Source organism: Mobula hypostoma, chromosome 4 (assembly GCF_963921235.1).
Source record: "Mobula hypostoma chromosome 4, sMobHyp1.1, whole genome shotgun sequence".
NCBI lineage: Eukaryota > Metazoa > Chordata > Chondrichthyes > Myliobatiformes > Myliobatidae > Mobula > Mobula hypostoma.
In genome coordinates, this window is record NC_086100.1 from 85,563,134 (window position 1) to 85,585,950 (window position 22,817).

Here is a 22,817-nt window from a genome sequence, read left to right on the forward strand (position 1 = left end):
TTACCATGAGAACTCCTGTTTCATTGTTAGCGAGCATAATAGAAATAAGGCAAGTGCTTGGCCCAATAGCAGCAATCACATCATCAACTTGGATGCATCCAGTTTCTTTGGAAACAGGCAAAAATGTAGCTTCTGCAAAGGAGAAATATAATCATTTTCTCTTCATATATTTAATGATCTTAATGTTTTGCTGTACAGTGGATTCTGGTTAATTGAGTCACATCGGGACCAGTACATTTACGTGGCTGCCCCATAGTTAAAAAAGTATAATAAAGGTAAAATGAGTAACAAATTATGTAATAAATTACAGAAAAAAATTATAAAACTACCTGTACCACTACAGTACTATAAAACTGTATATTAGTTCCTAATACTTATCAATGGAGGAATTCATTCATGCTATGTTCTTTTGACTGTAAATGAACATAATCAGCACTCGAAACCTAGTGCAGATAATGAACTTCCTTCACATAACACTGTCGGGATGATTGCAACCTCCAAATCTTCATTTTAATTGTAACATTGAAAATGATTGTCAATACCTTCAAATTTTTTGTAGTTCCTAACTTGATGAAGTAGTGAAATTGGTTCATTTTCACTCTTGGCTGTTTCTGGCATTTCGAAGATTGAAAGCTTGAAACCACAATGAACAAAACAATACTGAATTGACTTACTGCTTATTCCTTACCAACCGTCAGTGACAATAGCACTGCTTTTTGAATAGAAACACACGCAACTGACACTAGTTAGAAACAGTTCAGTGAGACTCGCCTGCCCCAATTAAGCAGCAGTGTCGCAAATAAACAAAGGGAATCCTGGCTATTTTCTTGATTAGTTTTTGCTCTTTAAAAGTTTGTTTGTCTATTTATTTAGTGATACATCGTGGAGTAAGCCCTTCCAGCCCTTTAAGCCACGCTGCCCCAGCAACCCCACAACCCTGATTTGCCCTAACCTAATCCCAGGACAATTTACAATGATCAATTACCACACCTGATACATCTTTGGACTATGGGAGGACACCAGAGCACCTAGGGAAAACCCATGTATTCCACGGAGTACAGAGACTCTCTACAGAATGGAATTGAACTCCGAATTCAAGAATGCTCCAAGCAGTAACACTGTCACGCTAACTGCTATGCTATTACCTGTCCGGCTATTTTTTCAATTTGTTTATGTTCTTTAAGAGTTGTCCCAGATAAGCAGCTGCCCTGCCCGATTAACCAATGACCTAATTAACTGGAATCTACTATATTTAAAAACTTCCAACGTATTTCACCTGTATGCTATTGGAAGATTTTTGACCCTTTGAGTAGGTCTTGCAATCATAGCAACCATTTTTTTCCTGGGCAGATGCAAGTTGTTCTGGTAATAACCTATAGGAAGGCTGTGATTGCAGATGGAAAGGATGCAGATGAAATGCAACTCATTGGGTGACAACCTGGACAGCACACAATACACCAGATACAATAGCTTTGAATATTTGAAAGTTCAGCCTCTATGATGGGAAGCCAAACCAACCAGCAGGACCTTCTGCTTACTGCCATCGTTGCCAGAGTCTCTGAATCTGCACTGGAAAGGGTGCAGATGAAATGCAACCTGGGATGGAACGTTTCATTTTTGACAATATACCTGATAAGCGTGGTTTCCCTCCTTCCTTTGAGCAGAGGAGTCGGGGGGGGGGGGTGCGGAGAACCAATAGTGGTATACAAAATTTTGAGAGGCATAAGTAGACAAAAAAAATCCTCAAGGCAGAGATGTCTATAACCACTGGATATAGGTTAAAGGTAAGGTGTAAGTTTAGAAGGGATCTGAAGAATAATTTTTTTTCACCAGAAGGTGGGTGAAATCTGAAACATACTACCTGAGATGGTAGAGGCAGGTATTTATACAGTTAAGTAGTATCTATCTGGCCAAGCACATAAATTGCCAAGCCATAGTAAGCTGTTGGTGAGGTGCTGGTGAATAAGATTAATATGGATAGGTACTTCATCATGATAAGGTGGCCTGAAAGTTTCAATTGTCAACTCAACCTATCCAAACTGCACTCCTTTATGAAGTTTGTTGACCCTTAACATTATAGGCACATAGCACATCTTAGAGCTATTGCATTGACGGTATTGGCAGCAAACTCTCAGACCATTCCAGATCATTGAACTGGGCACAGAAATTTGCTTTGCATAATCAATAGGCCAATATTATGAGACTCCATTATCTTACAAGCAGAAGTCCAACACGTGGCAAAGAATGATATGTTATATGGGTAGTCAGCAAAAAATGGGCCAAAACTAATTTTTGAGTGGCATAGGTGGAAATCAGATTATTTTTTACCCATTCAATGTTTATGGAAGAACATCATTTTTCCAACCTCCACAGATGCTTATCCTGGGGAATTTGGGTGGAGGGGGGTAAAGCAGCTGTCTGTTTACATAAAAAAGCATCTCCAGCAGTTTCCATAGAAAATGTCCAATAAAAACTTTAATTAAATAATACCTCATAGTTTTCATAGCTGTTTTTTTCCCCAAAGTATATTACCAGAAATGAACACCAATAATTAAAAATTTGATATCTTAATTCTGCTCCTTGCAACTATAAAACCTTTTATAGGTTTTATAAAACCTTATATGAAAACAGCTCAAGGATCCCATACCAGGTCTAAGCCAGTACAAATTCCCTAGCATTAAATGCAAAGAAAAGTCTCAGCAAGTTTGCACTCTGCCATTAGAATATTGTAGTTACTAGGTTGTGTTGGAATTGGTATTTTTATGCTTTTAATAATGTATTAGCTGAATTAATTAGCTCTAAGCAAGACTGAAATTGTAGTTTCACTAACATATTTTGACCTGTATTTTTTACAATATGTGGATTTGTCTCCACCTGCTGGTACTAAACCAGTATAGCAGCTATATAACAGTTCATCCCATTTTCATTTCTCATTGGCTAAGTGTTAACACATGGCATAATGCTATGCCTCTTCTAAGTGGCCCTGCGCTTTTCTCAGGAATGTGCCTTTATTTCAGTATATAAGTATCAGTCTCTGCAAAACTTGCCATCCTGTCTTTGTCCTTAGTATCTTGTCTTCGTCTTTTCCTGAGATTCTTTCCTTTAGCTTCATATGCTCTGCAACTGTTCCTTTCCTTAAACTTTAAAATTGAATGATCATAGAGCAACAAGTTTTCACACATTCTTGGTCTCCTAAAATAACCTGCAGATTGAAAAATCGCTAGATCCCACAATCTGCCAATAAATTTGGGGAAACACACACAAACTGCTGTAAAGATTCAGCAGGTCAGGCAGCATCTACATAGGGAAATTTCTCACCTGCTGAGTTCTTCCAGCAGGTGAGACGTTTCTCTCCAAAGATACTGCCTGACGTTGCTTCCAATTTCCAGCATCTGCAGTTTCTCTTAAGTCAACAAATTTGGGGACTTCGGGTGCACATATATACATGTAAAGGACTGAACTTGCCAAGGTTTATCATGTAATTTGTCTAAATCTTTAGATGATGAGGGTTACATTATACCAAGAAGAAACAAAACATATCTAAATGGTTGTCCATCCTAGAGAGACAAGTTCCTCCAGTGAACAGTCATTTTTATTTGAACATGGGAGGATATAGTCATTGATAATTTGCTTTTGCTTTTAATAAAATAATAAAGAATGAGTCAAACCAAATGGCAATGTAGCGTCACAATATAGCAGCTACATTAACTGTCCAGTGCTTTTTGCAGCCTTGCATATTATGTAATATTCACAAACTTTCCATCAATTAGCACTTTAAAGAGAGAAGCTAAACAGTACTTCAAAAAAAAAGACCATCAATAAAGTCTCACTTGCTTTTCCCTCCTTGACCAGATTTTCCACCACCAATTGCACAGAGTCATGTTCAACATTTGATGTAATAATGTGAGGTAATGACTGAGTAATCTCTCCAAGCTCCACTCCCCCACCATTCTGTACCAACTGGTGCTGATGATCCAAGAAGTACTTGACTGCTGTATGAAAGACTAGATTATTAGCCTGGAAAACACAAACATTTTGGAACTTTAGTTGAGACTAGTTGCTGACTCGAAGTTTGGGTGTTTCAAATTCTTATCAATCTTTTGAGGAGCCAATGCATAGAAAACGAGGGTATTAATTTCAACATTTCATATTTTTTGTCACTTTTTGGCATGCAATGTTAGATATAATGTAAGTGATAATACATTGTGCACTATTTTATTAAATACAGTGGATTCCAGTTAATTTGGCCTTTGGTTAATCAGAGCAGCTGATTCTTTGGGAAAACTCTTGAAGAACAAAAAACGAATCAAGAGAATAGCCGGGATTTCTTCTGTTTATTTGGGACACTATGCCGTTTAATTGGGACAGGAGACTTGCCATAAAGTTTTTAACTAGCATCAGTTGTGTATACTTGTGTGGCCATAAGACACTACACCATGCTTAGAGCAAACAGCTTTTAAATGGCTTCAGTTGCGTGTGTTTGTGTTCAAAAAGCAGTGAGTTTTAGAACATAGAACATAGAAAATCTACAGCATACTACAGGCCCTTCGGCCCACAATCTTGTGCCGACCACGTAATCTACTCCAGAAGTTGCCTAGAAATTTCTCGACTGCATAGCCTATTATTCTAAGCTCCACTTACCTATCGAAGAGTCTTTTAAAAGACCCTATCGTATCTATCTCTACCACTTTCACTAGCAGTAATTTCATGTACTCACCACTCCCTGTGTGAAAAACATACCTCTGACATCTCCTCAGAACCTACTTCCAAGCACCTTAAAGCTCATACCCCCTTGTGATAGCCATTTTAGCCCTGGGAAAAAGCCTCTGGCTATCCACACAATCAATGCCTCTCATCATCTTATACCAGCGGTGATTGATAAGTTTGTGGCCTAAGGTAGGAGGAGTCAATTTTAGAAAACCTAACACATTTATTTTTCAACATAGTCCCCTCCTACATTTAAACACTTAATCCAGCAGTCATGGAGCATACGGATCTTGGACCTCCAGAAAGTGCCCACAGCAGGGGTTATTGATAAATTTGTGGCCTAAGGTAGAAGGAGATGAGTTATTAACTTCAAACTTTCTGCATAATCACTCAAAGAGTTGAACTGCATGTGCATGTAACGAGAGCTGTATAACTCATCTCCTTCTACCTTAGACCACAAACTTATCAATCACCCATTCTGTAGGCACTTTCTGGAGGTCCAAGATCCGTATGTTCCACGACCGCTGGACTAAGTGTGTAAATGTAGGAGGGGACTATGTTGAAAAATAAATGTGCTAGGGTTTCTAAAATTGACTCCTCCTAAAGGTCACAAATTTATCAATCACCCCTCATATTCCTCTAACAGGTCACCTCTCATTCTCCAGCGCTCCAAGGAGAAAAGGCAAAATTCACTCAACTTATTCTCATAAGGCATGCTCTCCAATCCAAGCAACATCCTTGTAAATCTCCTCTGCACCCTCTCTATAGCATCCACATCTTTCCTGCAATGGGGTGACCAGAATTGAACACAGTACTCCAAGTGGGGTCTAACCAATGCCTTATATAGCTGTAACATTACCTCATGGCCCTTGAACTCAATCCCACGGTTGATGAAGGCCAACGTACCATACACCTTCCTAACAACACTGTCAACCTGTGCAGCAGCTTTGAGTGTCTTATGGACATGGACCCCAAGATCTCTTCTACACTTCCAACAGTTTTACCATTAATATTATATTCTGTCTTTAAATTTGACCCTCCGAAATGAACAACTTACTAACCTACCCTTCTACTTCCTCATCCAGGTCATTTATAAAAATCACAAAGAAGAGGAGTCCCAGAACAGATCCCCATGGAACACACTGGTCACTGCTCTCCATGCAGAATACGAACCATCCACAATCACACTTTGCCTTCTGTGGTCAAGCCAATTCTGGATCAACAAAGCAAGATCTTGTTGAATCCCATGCATCATTACTTTCTGAATGAGCCTCACATGGGGAATCTTATCAAATGCCATACTGAAATCCATATACAGTACATCCACTGCTCTACCTTCAATGTGTTTTGTTACATCCTCAAAGAATTCAATCAGGTTTGTAAGGTATGACCTACCCTTGACCAAGCCATGTTGACTATCCCTAATCAGATTAAGTCTCCAAATGCTCATAAATCCTGTCTCTCAGGATCTTCTCCAACAACTTACCTACCACTGAAGTCAGACTCAATGGTCTATAATTTCCTCGGTTATCTCTACTCCCTTTCTTGAACAAGAGAACAATGTTTGCAGCCTTCCAATCCTCTGGTACTTCTGTCCCTATTGATGATGCAAAGATCATCGCCAGAGGCTCAGCAATCTCCTCCCTTGCTTTCTACAGTAACCTGGGGTACATCGCATCCGGTCCTGGTGACTTACCTAACTTAATATCTTTCAAAAGCTCTAGCACATCCTTCCTTAATGCCTATACACTCAAGCATTTCAGTCTGCTTTAAGTCACACCTACAATTGCCACAGTCCTTTTCACTAATGAACACTGAAGCGAAGTATTCATTAAGTATCCCTTTTGTTGCTATTAGTTGATGAGAAAGAAGCAGTAAGACAACTCAGAGTTGTTTTGCTCACTGTGGGTTCAAGCTTTTAGGTTTGGAGATGCCAGACAAAGCTAGCAGAGAAAATGAAAAGATTTCACTATTTCAACAATTTAGGAACTACAAAGAACATGAAGGTATTGACAATTATCTTGAATGTTACAATGAAGATGAAGATTTGGATGACGCAATTGTCGAAAGCATTGCATGAAAGCAGTTCATTTATCTGCACTAGGTGTCTGCGCTGATTTTGTTCATTTAGTCAATCAAAATATGACATACTGTACATTGAATAAATTCTTCTGTCAATAAATGTGGGTGGCCGTCCATTGTGTTCGACAATGACAGGAAACCTGTGAGTGAAACTTTTTAAAGTGGAAAAGCCGTTGTACTGGGACAGTTTCCTTCTCTTGACCTCGGAAGTCCGGGTCCAGTAGCACAAACAAACATCACAACTGAGGTCTCCATTGGTTGCAGAGGGTGACCGTGACTCCTTCTGTGCTTTGTCATGACCTTCACTTTCCACAGATCGTTGCATAGCCAGCTTCCTGGCCGTTGGATATCACTGTAAGTTTCATCCACTCAGTCTGCCGGAGCTGACTTTGCATTCTAGAACAGGCATCTCCCTATTTCACTGGTGTATGTGGCTGCCGGCTACCCTCACCTGGTTTAGCCTGCCTGTTGAAGCAGTACTCCAACATGCCCATACAAAAAGATCTTTAATGAGAATATTAAATGAGGGGGAAACTTAAATTCCTGGGCCATGTCATCAGAAAGGGAGAAATAGAATGTCTTTCATTACAAGGGCATATGTTTGGGAAACGCGGTAGAGGAAGGCAAAGAAGAAAATATATGGACACTGTGAAAGAACTAACAGATCTAAGTGTGCGAGATATCATTGACACTGCGAGGGATCGTTCGATGTGGAGTGCCATGATTGCCCAAGCGTGTAACGCGCAAGGCACATGAAGAAGTAGTTGAAGCAGTGTGGCCGCTCTCAAAATTTGGAGCTAGAGGTGACAGCTGAGAGTCTGATAGGGACCAAAAGTCCCCATGGAATGGACATGACAAGCACCTTCACCAGAGATGCTACCCCTCCCTGCGCACCCCATACCTCGTCAATATCTATTAGGAACTAATTCGTAGTTCCAGAATACAGCAATGGTATTGGTAGTGCTCTAATTTGTTCCGTGTTTCACTTAAATTTGTTACTCAGTTAAACAATAGTTTATCTTTTTTTATACCTTTTTGGCTCTTGTCATGAACCTTCGCCTAATTGGCGCAGCCGCTTAATTGAGCTAAAATGTACTGGTTCCTATGTGTCCCAATTAACGGGAATCCACTGCATTCCTATTTGAAAAGTTCTCTCTTCAGAGAAAGCCTTGTTTGAAAGGACTTTCAACACAACACCAAATGGACTAAGCTCACTGCAAAGAGGATTTATAATTAAGCACAATTATCAATTACTCAGGATAATCAATGCCACATCCATCTGTGTTGGAACCATACGCAGATTAGATGTTTATGATAAATCCATGCCTTGTACAACAGCCATGGAATTTACTCTCTGCTTGATGGGGATAAGATGGGTGCTTGCTGTTTGAGATGGGGTGTGAACTAGGGTGAGAGATGGCAGAGGTGCAGTGAATTATCTTTGAGTGGCATTTGAGAGTGAGAGTCCCTGAATGCATTTACAATACGTTGGTATACAAGACTATTCTTACCTCAGTTCCACCAGAAGTAAAAATTATATCTTGTGGGCGACCTCCAACCATCTGAGCTATGGTTTCCCTTGACCAATCTATCCATTCTTTGGCTTTCCTACCTAGTAACAAGAAAAATAGTTGCAAGAACTTGTCTTTAATTTTTAAAAGTAGAACATATTCTGATTTGCAAGTTTAAATAGCATAAGATGTTAACCAACAACTTCAAAAATTTCTGTTTTCTTAATGTGTTTTCCAGCTTCAATGACAACAGTGGAATGAGAAAGTAAAATGGCTAGGAATAAAAAAAGAACCATCTATTTTAATGAAGGAGCTCTCAGAAAAAGAAAAGCATCTTATACTGCAGTGGGCTTTCTAGAGTTAACCATTGTTTAAAGTAGATGATTTGTGAAGAGCATCTATGGAAAGTTTTTAAATCAGTGTTGAGGATAGTAACTGCAATATCACATCTAGCAAGAAGTCAGGATCTCACAGGGTATTCTGTGCATCAAAAATTTTGTACTTGTACACTTTTATGAAAAGATCTTTCTCTCCAGTTAAAAGTGACTGAAAGGACAAGTCAAATTTTACCAGTGTCCATTTTATTAAAAATATTGCAGTTTCCCTCAAAATTATGAGGAAGTTCCAGATAATCTTGACGGAAGTTATTGATGGCGACAGAATATTTTGCACTTCAAGACTGCTTTATTCAGGTCACTGCTCTGAACTTCTTTCTTTCTTTCTTTTTAAATCTTTTTATTGGGTAAGTATACAAAAAAGGTAAGCCATATAAACATTAATACAATGTTAAAGTATAATAAAATTCCAAAAGATAACAATACCAAAAAGAAAATACTACAAACAATGTAATTTAAGCATAAGAAACCAAGATAACATAATAGTATACTAGATTTTATATATATCAATGGAAAAAAAGAAAAAAAAAACCCCCAAAAAAAACCCACCGTGCAACTAACTAAAAGCAAAGCAAAGCAATGGGCTAACTTGAAACCAAACAGAGTTAAACTTAAAATCACGTCCTCAATCCCGACCTCCATTAAAACAGTGAAAAAAAAACAAGAAGGGTAAATATTACATTAAATGAAAATATCGACTAAAAGGTCCCCAAATCTGTTCAAATTTAAATGAAGAATCATAAAGGTTACTTCTAATTTTCTCCAGATTCAAACATAAAATCGTCTGAGAAAACCAAAAAAAGGTAGTTGGAGCATTAAGCTCTTTCCAATGTTGTAAAATACATCTTTTCGCCATTAAAGTAAGAAATGCAATCATTCTACGGGCTGAAGGGGAAAGATTATTAGAAATTTTAGGTAGTCCAAAGATAGCAGTAATAGGGTGAGGAGAGATATCTATATTTAATACCTTAGAAATAATATTGAAAATATCTCTCCAAAAAGTTTCCAAAGTAGGGCAAGACCAAAACATATGAGTTAAAGAGGCTATCTGCCCCGAACATCTATCACAGAAAGGATTAATATGCGAGTAAAAACGCGCTAACTTATCTTTGGACATATGTGCTCTATGAACCACTTTAAATTGAATTAGGGAACGTTTAGCACAAATAGAGGAAGTATTAACTAATTGTAAAATCTGCCCCCAATCATCCACAGAAATGGTAAGCCCCAATTCCTGTTCCCAATCTACCCTAATCTTATCAAATGGAGCTTTCCTAAGTTTCATAATAATGTTATAAATCATAGCCGATGCACCTTTCTGACATGGATTAAGGTTAATTATCGAATCTAAAATATATATAGGAGGAAGCATTGGAAAGGAAGAAAGTATAGTACTTAGGAAATTTCTAACTTGTAAATATCTAAAAAAATGTATTCTTGATAAGTTATATTTATTAGATAATTGTTCAAAAGACATAAGGGAACCATCTAAAAATAAATCCAAAAACCATAAAATACCCTTAGTCTTCCAAGTTTGAAAAGCGCGATCCGTAAAAGAGGGAGGAAAAAATATGTTACCTAAAATAGGAATCGCTAACCCGAATTGATTAAGATCAAAAAATTTTCTGAATTGAAACCAAATACGCAAAGCATATTTAACGATCGGGTTAGAGACCTGCTTAAGGCGTTTCGAATCAAAAGGAAGAGATGAACCTAAAATAGAACCAAGTGTATAACCCTGAACAGATTGTAATTCCAATGCTACCCATTTAGGAATAGATAGTATGTCCCGGTCAAGTAACCAAAATTTCATATGTCGAATATTAATAGCCCAATAATAAAATCTAAAGTTAGGTAATGCTAAACCTCCATCTCTCTTAGCTTTCTGTAAATGTATTTTACCCAGTCTCGGATTCTTATTCTGCCAAATAAATGAAGAAATTTTAGAGTCGACTTTATCAAAAAAAGATTTAGGAACGAAAATTGGTAATGCCTGAAACACATATAAAAATTTTGGCAAAAAAAACATCTTAACTGCATTAATACGACCAATCAAAGTTAAATATAAGGGAAACCATTTAGATGAAAGTTGAGTAATATGGTCTATTAATGGTAAAAAGTTAGTCTTAAATAAATCTTTATGTTTACAAGTAATTTTAATCCCAAGATATGAAAGGTAATTATTAATCAATTTAAATGGAAATTTATAATATAAGGGAAGATGTTTATTAATCGGAAAAAGTTCACTCTTACTAAGATTTAATTTATAACCTGAGAAAAGACCAAATTGTGCTAATAACTCTAAAACAGCAGGAATAGATCTCTCAGGATTAGAAATATATAAAAGTAAATCATCAGCATAGAGTGATAATTTATGGGACTTTAATCCCCGAGTTATCCCAGTAATATTTGAAGATTCTCGAATAGCAATTGCAAGAGGTTCTAATGCAATATCAAATAATAGGGGACTAAGAGGACAGCCTTGTCGAGTACCACGAAAGAGAGGAAAAAAAGGTGAGTTTAAAGAGTTAGTACGAACCGAGGCTACAGGGGAGTGATATAACAGTTTAATCCAGGATATAAATTTCAAGCTAAAATTAAACATTTCAAGCACCTTAAATAAATAAGGCCATTCTACTCTATCAAAAGCTTTCTCGGCATCTAAAGAAATAACACACTCAGGTACATTTTGTGAGGGAGTATAAACGATATTTAACAATGTACGAATATTATAAAAAGAGTAACGACCTTTAATAAAACCCGTTTGGTCTTCCGAAATAATAGAAGGAAGTACTTTTTCTAGTCTATTTGCTAATAACTTAGAAAAAACTTTAGAATCAACATTTAATAAAGATATTGGTCTATAAGATGCACATTGAGCAGGGTCTTTATCCTTCTTTAGTATTAAAGAAATTGATGCTCTATTAAAAGATTCCGGAAGTTTACCAAGTTTCAAAGAAGCCTCAAAAACCTTATAGAGCCAAGGAATCAATAAAGAAGCAAAACATTTATAAAATTCAACGGTAAACCCATCAGGGCCAGGAGCTTTCCCCAGATTCATAGAAAAAATAACATTCTTAATCTCATCCATTGTAATGGAAGTATCTAATAAAGAAGACATATCCTGTGAAATCTGAGGGAAGTCTAACTTATCTAGAAAATCATTCATATATTTAGAATCTCGAGGAGACTCTGATTGATGTAAAGAAGAATAAAAATCACAAAAGGTTTGATTAATCCCCACATGATCTAATATCAATCGATCATTTTGGTTATAAATCTGATTGATTTGAGATTTAACATAATTAGATTTCAATTGATTAGCCAGCAGCTTGCCAATTTTATCACTGTGAACATAAAAATCACTTCTTGTTTTCTTTAATTGGTTTACAATCGAGGACAAGAGTAGTAACTGTGTTCCATTTGAAGTTCAGTTCTTTGTTTGTATAGCTCCTCAGAAGGAGCCATAACATATTTCTTATCAATTTCTTTAATCTTGTCTACAATTGCCATCTCCTCCTGCTTCTGTTTCTTCCTCAAAGCAACGGAGTACGAAATAATCTGACCCTGAATATAGGCTTTAAAAGTGTCCCAAAGAGTGTTAACCGAAATATCTTCTGTATGGTTAATTGTAAAAAAAAGCTCAATCTGTTCATTCATAAAATTAACAAAGTCCGAGTCCTGAAGCAACAGCGAATTAAAACGCCATTGTCTATTGTTTGGTATATTGGCCATAATTTTAATAGAAAGCTTAAGTGGAGCATGATCCGAAATGGTTATAGAATCATAATCACATTTAATCACTGAAGGAATGAGACGAGAATCAATAAAAAAATAATCAATTCTTGAATAGGAGTGATGAACATGTGAAAAAAAGGAAAAATCTTTTTCCTGAGGATGCAGAAAACGCCAAATGTCCGTCGACCCAGAATCAGAAAGGAAAAAATTAATCAAATTTGCAGATTTATTAGGTAAAGTCCGTAAAGGAGCCGAACGGTCCAAAGCTGGAGATAAACAGGTATTAAGATCTCCACCCCAAATCAATGAAAACTCGTTCAAATTCGGAAACTGATCAAACAATGATTTATAAAATTCCGGACAATCCATATTAGGAGCATAAACATTAACCAAAACTACTTTTTTATTAAATAGTAAACCACTAACCAATAAAAATCTACCATTTGGATCAGAGATAATATCCTGTTGTATAAAAGTAACTGAGGAATCTATAAAAATAGAGACGCCTCGAATCTTAGCATTGGAGTTCGAATGAAATTGTTGTCCCTTCCAGAATTTGAAAAAACGTAGTCTGTCCCCCCTCCGTACATGGGTCTCTTGTAAAAATAAAATTTGTGCTTTAAGTCTCCGGAACACTTTAAAAACTTTTTTTCTTTTAATAGGATGATTAAGACCATTAGTATTCCAGGAGACAAAATTAATAATAGACTCCATAAATCCTAAAGTCAACCCACAACAAGGAGGATTGACAATAGGCGCGACCCACAAACCCGGAGAGGAAACAGAACATACAAAAGATACCGGGGAAAAGGACGCAACCAGTACTTCAATAATGTATATAGCCCAAAGAAAAACAAACTAAAACGTGAAGCCCCTCCCACCACCCCCCACCCCAAGACCCCAAGGCAAAATCTAAAGCAGACCCGCCAGAAAGAAGCAAACGCTAAAACTACCCCCATGACTTCGGGTATACGCTCCCTAAAAAAAAGGTATAAATATGAAAAGGATCAGCTAATTGTAAAACAGTAAAAAAATAAGTAAAAAAAAGTTAGCTCAATTAGAATACACACAGAACAGAACAAAAGCCGGAAAATATATATTAAAAAAAACCACAATAAACCTCAAACTCATGAATAGACACAGCAACAAAAAAAAATAGGATTATTAACATAAAGTGATTATAAAAAGCAAAACAGAATAAAATTTTAAAAAAAACTACAAAATTTAAGGCCGCACAGGAAATACGTAAGATGACAAAAGGGAAGTAACCACCCAGAATCCCCTGGGAAAAGAAAGAAATGACGCAGTTAAAAAGAAAGTTTAGCAGCCATATTAAGAAATCAAAAGTAAACTTTTCTGCCCAAATAGGGCACAGAAAAGTTAAAACCAACCAATTCACAGCCTCCGATCAACGGAGAAAATTAAAAAAAAAGGCAATTAAGATGTTGAAGATGAAAGTTGATCCAGATAACTCTGGGCATCCGATGGCGAATCAAAAAAACGAAGGGCTCCATCTGACATGCGAATCCTTAGACGTGCAGGGTACAGCAGCGCTGGTCTTAAATCCATCTTATAGAATTCCGACATCACGGATCTGTAACGGACCCGTTGGTCCCAGATTGGTTTACTGAAATCTTCCACGAATCGGAACTTAAGATCCGAAAAATCAATGAAACCTTTAGATCGAGCGAATCGAAACAGTCTCTCCTTGTCTTGAAAGTAATGAAAACGTAAGATAACATGCCTAGGTCTATCTGACCTAGACGAGTATGATGGGATTCTGTGAACACGATCCAGTAGCGGTGGTTGGTCAGGAAATACAGTAGGGAATGCATCTTTTAAAAGTTGAGAGAAATATTTCATGGGGTTGTTAGCTTCAACGGCTTCCCTGACGCCAATCATTCGTAAATTCTGCCGTCGCATTCTAGATTCCAAGTCAGAGTTTTTAAAAGTCAAAAAGTCAAGTTTCTTCTTCATTACATTAATTGTTTCTTCGATTTTCCCCATCTTAAGCTCACTTTGTTGCGCGAATGTTTGAAGATCAGATATAGCCGACTGATGTTCCGCAATACATGTTTGCATCTTATCAATTAAATCGGCAATTTTCTGGAAATTAGTTGAGATTTCCGTATGAATCAGGTCTTTAACAAAGCCTGCAATTTCCGTACGAATCATCTCCCTAACAGAGGTTGAAATTTCCCTCTGAATTAACTCCGATATCGCTTTCAAAGTCACCGGTGATTCAGTCGGAGGGAGATCCGTAGCTTTCGGTTTAACCGGAGGTTTACCATCCTTGCCGTTTTTCCCGTTCTTAGACATAGCAGATCTAAGTATCATCCAATTGTCAGAGAATTCAGTTTAATTCAAAGTATTGTAAAAATTGATGCCTTAATGGTTAATTAAAGTATAGCTGACCATAGAAAAAAACTCAGAGGTAATGGAGCGAGTCAAGAACGCGACTTCACTCCATGAGCGCTACCGGAAGTCTCCTGAACTTCTTATACATGCAAAATAAAAGTGAATATGGCAGTCCTATGGTTTTCAAAGTAAGTAATAGCATTTGCACAATTGGTAATTAGTGTAAAAAATCAATTATATGAATCAAATATGTCTAAATTCCAGTCAGTTATGCACTACTGGCATACTTTTTCAGAACATGTTCCTAGTTTTAAAATATATTAGTTTATTTATGGAAAAGGTAATGTACATCAAAATCAGACTAAAACGGCTGAACATAAAGGGCTGATGGGCTGCCTTATTCTACTATATGTATTATATCGAGTCAAAGAGCACTACAGTACAGAAACAGAGCAACATTAGCTGTGCTTCAGTCCTCTGGCATCTCACCCGTTGCCAAGGATATTTTACTTACCTCTACCAGGGTTCCTGCAATTTCTGTACTAGCATTCCACAAGGTGAAAGGGGACACCATGCCAGGGACTGGGGACAAATCCATATTTTTCCTCAAAACAGCAAGCACCTTCTCTCTGTAATCCAGATATGGTACATAACCTCACTACTATCTTTCCTTAGTTTATAGACTCTGTGCCCATTTCCCGAGAAAAGAGAGCTGCAAGAAATCCATTTAAGATCTCTCTTATCTCATGCATAGATGACCTCCCTGATCTTCAAGGGACCAATTTTGTCTCTTGCTATCCCTCTGCTCTTAAAACTATCTGCAGAACCCTTTGGGTTCTCCTTCGCCTTGCATGCCAGAACAACTTAGTGCCTTATTTGAGCTCTCCTGATTTCCCTTTTGTGTTCTCTTGCATTTCTTATACTCCTCAAGCACAACATTCATTCCTTGCTGCCTATACCTGCTCTGCACTTCCTTTTTGTTCTTAATCAGGACCTCAATCTCTTGAAAACTAAGATTCACTAAACCTGTTAGCCTTGTATTTTACTCTAATAGGAAAATGCACACTCTGTACTCTCAATATTTCATTTTTGAAGGTCTCCCACTTACCAACATCTCTTTGCTAGAATACAACCTATCCCGATCCACACCCACCAGATCCTTTCTGATGCCGTCAAAATTTGCCTTTCTCCAATTTTGAATCTCAACCCCAGGTCATCCTTCTGCATAATTATTTGAAACTCATTAAGTTATGATTGCTAGATCCAATGTGTTCCCCTATAGAGACTTCTGTTATCTGCCTTGTCTCGTTCCTTCTATATATTAAGTAAACTTGCCTGAACACATTTGACAAACTTTTAGTTGGAGAGTCCCAGCCAATATGTGGAAAGTTAAAGTTACTTCATATCACAATCTTATTTTTCTTGTAACTGTCTGCTACCTCTCTACAAATTTGCTCCTTCAGATCAGTCCATTATGTGGTCTACAATATAATCTCATTAACATGATAAACCCCTTTCTTATTCTTCAGTTCCACCCAGTAGCTTTAGTAGAAAAGCTCTCAAGTCTGTCCTGTCTGAGCACTGCAGAGACATTTTCCCTGGTAAGTAATGGCACCCCTCTGCTTTTATTATTTTCCCCCCGATCATATCTAAAAAATGGAACTCTGGCACAGTGAGCTACCAGTGCTGCTCCTGCTGCTACCAAGTCTCACTAATGGCTACAGTATCATAATTCTACATGCTGATCCATGCTTTAATCTAATCTGTGTTACCTACAAAACTCCCATTACATCGGTTTCATACACTTGAAAGCTTGGGAACATGAACTACAACCTGCTTCAACAGATCATCAAAACATGGATTATTCAATTTCAAAGCAGAAACTCTATTCCTCTTGCCATAGATGCCTAACATCTCCAGCATTTTATGTTTTGAATAAGTGTGATCTGATACATCCTGTTAGAGGTCACATAGGTGTGTTCGTATGCACAACATACCTGGAGCATATGAACTGCTGGGATTTCCCCAGGCCTCGTGCATGGCTTTAGTAACAGTCTGGATTACTTCACTCTCCATAGGCGTAGTTGCATTATAATCCATGTAAATACTGTTTTAAATGCAAAAATATTATTTCAACTATTTCATATCCTTCAACTCATGGGACCTTAGCTCCACTTAATGGCAAAAGGAAATGACTGTTCATATCTAAGGTTTATCACAAGCATGGATAATTACTGGTGAAAGTGGCTGCATGGGGCCATGGTTTGATTACTATCTTTTAGTCTTGCAGCCTAGATCCAAATCTATCCTAGACTGAGGAGGTGAATCTCTCTTCCTCATAAAGTGGACTCATTTATTGAACTCGTATTTTATGCTTTCATTCCTCGCACCTCAGTATAAATCCAATAGCAATACATTAATAATGATCTCTTCTCTAAAATTCCAAATCATTCTAGGGAAGATGGCAAGAGATTTCAATCCAGTTATGTCAGGATATTTCATAGCTGAAATTGCCGCATAGTAAATCTGGCTTTATTCAAGCCCAAAAAGTGGATGGCATAGGTGACACATATTTGGTGTCGCAATACATGGAGAGTAGTCAGCAGTACCTGTTTATTCGGCGAATATAGGAAGTCAGCAAGAATCTTTAAGGGAATGATAAATGGCGCGGCATAACGCATTTGGTTGGAAAGAAGACAAAGTTAAAGCAGAAAAGCAGGAGAGTGGTCTGGTGGGTGATCGTTTCAGGAAGTTTCACAGTTGCTGTCAGATTGCTGCGCACCTTCTGGAACCTGAACTTACTTTTGACTGGTTTGGTTTCTCGATAAAGTGAAGAGTTAAAGCACGCAATTCAAATGCAAGCAGTTGGATGCATGGCTGGCAGGCTCTTCAACCTGTTACTTCAATCCACAATTTTTTGGTAACCACTTTAGCTTGGATGTCAAATTGAAAGAAGTCAGGAAGACATTTTTAGAGGTGAGTAAATAGGATATCCCTCTTTTGGTTGGAAATTTAAAAAAAAAATAAACAAATTAGGAATTTGGAAACATATTTCATTATTAGGAAGTAGCATTACCTATTAGACAGCGTGCAACTGAGATTACAAAAAGAACAGGCAGGAGATGAGGCTTAATCAAAGCCAGTGGCATGAGTCACAGGGCAATAGAGACTTGGTGCAGTTAAAGTAGAAAGCAACAAATACTGGACTGAGAGTGTTGTATTTGAATACACGTGGCATAAGAAATAAAATGGACAATCTTGAAATTCAGCTACAGATTGGCAAGTATGATGCTGTTGCCATTTCTGAAACTTGGCTAAAGAATGGCTGCCATCGGGAGCTGAACGTCCGATGATATACGGTGTATCAGAAAGATAGGTTAGTTGGCAGAGGGGGGTGGAGTGGCTCTGTGTATAGGAAATAATACTGAATCATTGGAAAGAGATGACATAGGATTAGAAGGTGTAGAGTCTCTATGGGTTGAGTTAAGAAATAGCAAGGGTAAAAGGACCCTGATGGCAGTTGTATACAGGCCTCCAAACAGCAGCCGTGATGTTGATTACAAATTACAGCAGGAGATAGAAAAGGCATGTCAGAAAGGCAATGTCATGATAATTGTTGGGGATTTTAACATGAAAGTGGATTGGGAAAACCAGGCCAGCACTGGACCTCAAGAGAAAAACATTTGTAGAATGTCTAAGGGATAATTTTTTAGAATAGCTTTTTGTTGAGCCCACTAGGAGATAGGCTGTGTTGGATTGGGTGTTGTGTAATGATCCAGAGGTGTTAGGAGAGCTTAAGGTTAAGGAACCCTCAGGGAACAGTGATCACACTATGATCGAGTTCACTTTGAAATTTGAGAGGGAAAAAATAAAATCTAATGTATCGGTATTTCAGTGAAATAAAGGAAATTACAATGGCATGAGAGGAGAACTGGCCGAAGTTGACTGGAAAGGGACATTTGTAGGAAGGACAGCAGAACAGCAATGGCTGGAGTTTCTGCAAAAAATGAGGGAAGTGCAAGACAGATATATTCCAAATAAGAAGAAATTTTCAAAGGGAAGACAAGTGAAGTGACCATGGCTGACAAGTGAAGTCAGAGCCAAAGTAAAAACAAAAGAGAGGGCATACAAGGAAGTCAGAGGTAGTGGGAAGATAGAGGATTGAGGAGCTTTTAAAAACTTGCAGAAGGAAACTAAGAAGGTCATTCGGAAAGAAATGATGAATTATGAGAGGAAGCTGGCGACTAATATCAATGAAAATTCTTAAGGATTTTTAAGTATATAAAGGGTAAAAGAGAGTCGAGGGTAGATATAGGACCAATACAAAATGACACTGGAGAGACTTAGATAGTTTAGTGGAATGGGCAAAGAAGTGGCAAATGAAATACAATGTTGGAAAGTGTATGGTCATGCACTTTGGTGGCAGACTATTATTTAGATGTGGAGAGAATTTAAAATGCAGAGATGCAAAGAGAATTGGGCGTCCTTGTGCAAGATACCCTAAAGGTTAACCTGCAGGTTGAGTCGGTTGTGAAGAAGGCAAATGCAATGTGGCATTCATTTCTAGGGGTATAGAATATAAGAGCCAGGATGTGATGTTGAGACTCTATAAGGCACTGTGAGACCACACTTGGAGGATTCTGTGCAGTTTTGGGCTTCCTATTTTAGAAAAGATATACTGACATTCGAGAGGGTTCAGAGAAGATTCACGAGAATGATTCCAGGAATGAGAGGGTTACCTTATGAGGAACGTCTCGCAGCTCTTGGGCTGTATTCCCTGGAGTTCAGGAGAATGAGGGGGGATCTCATAGAAACATTCCAAATGTTAAAAGGCCTGAACAGATTAGATATGGCAAAGTTATTTCCCATGGTAGGGGATTCTAGGACAAGAGGGCACAACTTCAGGATTGAAGGATGTCCTTTCAGAACTGAGATGCAGAGAAATTACTTTAGTCAGAGGGTGGTAAATCTGTGGAATTTGTTGCCACGAGCGGCTGTGGAGGCCAAGTCATTGGGTGTATTTAAGGCAGAGATAGATAGGTTCTTGATTAGCCAGGGCATTGAACGGTATGGGATGAAAGCAGGGGACTTGGGATGACAGGATGAAGTGGATCAACCCATGATTGAATGGTGGAGCAGACACGATGGGCTAAATGGCCTATTTGTACTCCTAAATCTTATGGTCTTATTATTAATTCCATACTTCCCTGAAAGTAGCAAGGAATGGTAAAAAAGGTGTATGGCATGATTGCCTTCGTCACTAGGGGCCTAATCTATACAAGTCAGTAAGTCATGTTGCAGTTGTATAAAACATTGATCAGGCCACCCTTGGAGTACTGCATGTGTGTTGGTACCCCTAATACAGGAAGGATATGAAAACTTTGGAGACAGTTCAGAAGAGATTTGCTAGACCAGGATGTCGCCTGGGTTAGAGGATTTTAGCCATAAGGAGCGGTTGGTCAAAATTGGATTGTTTCCTCCGGAACACTGGAGAGTGAAGGAAGACCCGATAGAAGTTTCTAAAATTATGAGACGCACAGATAGACAAACAGAATCTTTTCCCAGGGTAAAACTGTCAAATACTAAAGGGCAGAGCTTTCAAGTAAGAGGCAAAAAGTTGAAAGGAGATATACTGTCCTTTTTTTTTAAAATACAGAATCTTGTAGGTGTTTAGATGTGCTGCCAGAGCGGGAATGGAAGCAGATACGATCGTTCAAGAGACTTTATAAATATACAAGGATTGTGAGGGTATGGATCATGAAGGAAGGACAGATTAGTTTAACTAAGCATTATGCTGACACAGACATTGTGGGCTGTAGATCCAGATCCTATGCTGAAATGTTCAAACTTCTATTGTAGATATATATTAATCCGATTTCACTGCGTTCCTTTTGCCTGATCACACAGCAATTCCCCACAGTATTTCCCTATGATCATACTTACTATTCAGACGAGGAGTTAGGTACTTTCTGCATTCCTGCTATCTTTTGACAATCTTGACTAAATAATGGTACATCTGTTGTCATGATGCATGCATTTGATTGCATCGCTCAGCACTTCATAGATAACTCAAACTGCTGCAAAACACATGTAAAAAGTCAAGTCCATAAACCACAGTGAATTATTTACAAAATGATAAAAATGCTGATAAAGTAACTGATACTATAAACACAGGTTTTGATAGAAACTTCTGAGCTCAGCATGTCCAGTGAACAGCTAGTAAGAGGTTTCATTAGCTGCCTCCACATGTAACGACAAAGCCCAGAATGCTGTTGCAAGGTTGAAGCATGTGAATTCAGACAGCAGTAGCAAGTTAATAATTTGTCTTGGCCGCCTCCTATCATCCACATCATCACAGGTACCAATCTTCAACAAATTCAATAAATCACTTGCAATATCATAAACAGTATATGAACTGGATATAACATAGTCAATGAACTGTGACAATGTCCTTGGCTGAAGATTAGCACAGGATATTGAAACAATCAAAAACAGAAAATTGTTTTCATGTATCCCATTCTCATGCAGTAAGCCAAAGGACCTGTTTCTATGCTGTCAGACTCTGTGATGACAGGATGTCCAGTTCCATTCGCAATTTGTAACAGACATTGCACAAGTACAGTTCATTCAACCCAAATGGTCTCTGCTAGTGGCAATGCCCCACAAGCTTCCTCTTGTCTTTTTTATGTAAACCTACTAGTATAACTACTTTCTTTCTCATGTTAGTCCACTCTCTCCTTAAAAGCATCAGTTATATTTGGTTCAAGCATTTCCTGTTCCCCATTTTCCAGTGTTGTTGGGTAAAAAAGTTCTCATTTCCCTGTTGGATCTCATTGTGACTTTCTTATTCCAACAGCCCAAAAACAAAATTTTAAATAAAAAATGAAAAGAGATGGAAGATCAGGAACAGCTATGGGCTTGTATCAGTGTGCTGTATTAATAAGTTCTGAAACACGTAGTTTTAGACTTTGCCACAAAATCAATAGGAAAGATATCCAATTCATGAATTTTGCCAAGTGCCAAAATGCTCTCAATTTTCCAGCAAATCAACTGGAAAAAAAAGCTTTTCTGAGACTGAAATCTTCAAACAGCCAAAGCAGTCTCAGCTTACCATTCTCCTGAACAAAGACCAAATGTCGAACTTTAATAAAACCCCTGAATAAAGATCAGTTCATTGAGATAGGGTCCCCAGCAGGGTAAGGGATCTGCAGGCAGCCTGTGCATCTACTTCCCTTCTTCCATGGTCTTCTCAAAATGTTTACCTGTCTATAGGAAAATCATCAATGACATAAAAAACAATCACTCTTCTACTTGGACAGTTTCGCTGAGAAAATAACCATTTCTAGGAGTGACATCTATCCCAATGGGAGGTGCCATGTGTACCACTTGGGAGCAGCTCCTACATTGGAAAGTCCAAGTCCTGTTTATTGCCGTATGCACAAGTATATGCATGTACTGGCACATTGCATTAGAAACACAACATTCACAAGAAAAGTTAAACATAAATTTAAAAGACATACAGAAAGAACATTGTTACGTACCCCGTAACTGGGTTGCCAAACCAGCAGAAATGGATCACTCAGTTGGAGTCTGGATTACTAGAACTAAGAAAGTTTTATTAAAGAAACAAGCAACACAGTAATCGAAAGGATAATAAATGCAACAGTTCAGCAATGATAAACACATGTACACAGAATTAAGATAACGAGATTAATCAAGCTCTATCGTTGTCTAGGGGTAAATGACCAGTTTCAAAGTGACACAAAGTCCAGTTCAATTTAGTTCAGTTCGCAGTAATCGTTGCCATGGCGATGGACAATGTGGGGGGAAGGAGGGAGAGAACAAGAACGAATGATCATTCAAAACGGCTTCCACACACAGACCTGCGATATTGCTCACAAGCAGCTTTCGGACGAGTCCTTTGTGATGTCACCTGAGGTCACCGACTGTGACCCCTCCTCCAGATGCGGTCGATCCTCTGCAGTGAACCTGGCACCCAAGCAAGGGCGGACACACACCGAGTTCC

General features: G+C 38.1%; 1 protein-coding gene across 5 annotated transcripts in view; it reads right to left on the reverse strand.

Annotated features, from left to right (window-relative positions):
- The window catches only part of scly (selenocysteine lyase), a 63,362-nt gene that overhangs the window by 34,857 nt on the left and 5,688 nt on the right, over positions 1-22,817 (reverse strand). Inside the window, exons 2-7 of one of the 5 annotated variants that reach the window (XM_063046127.1) lie at positions 22,333-22,395; positions 20,735-20,868; positions 16,789-16,898; positions 8,301-8,401; positions 3,831-4,017; positions 5-132 (exon numbers count right to left, since the gene is read on the reverse strand). In XM_063046127.1, the coding sequence (XP_062902197.1) occupies positions 5-132; positions 3,831-4,017; positions 8,301-8,401; positions 16,789-16,898; positions 20,735-20,838 (630 nt within the window). In that variant the 5' untranslated portion in view covers positions 20,839-20,868; positions 22,333-22,395. Of the gene's footprint in view, positions 1-4; positions 133-3,830; positions 4,018-8,300; positions 8,402-16,788; positions 16,899-20,734; positions 20,869-21,902; positions 21,916-22,332; positions 22,396-22,817 lie in introns of those variants that run through there. The other 4 variants (XM_063046130.1, XM_063046128.1, XM_063046129.1 and 1 more) reach the window with 4 other exon arrangements.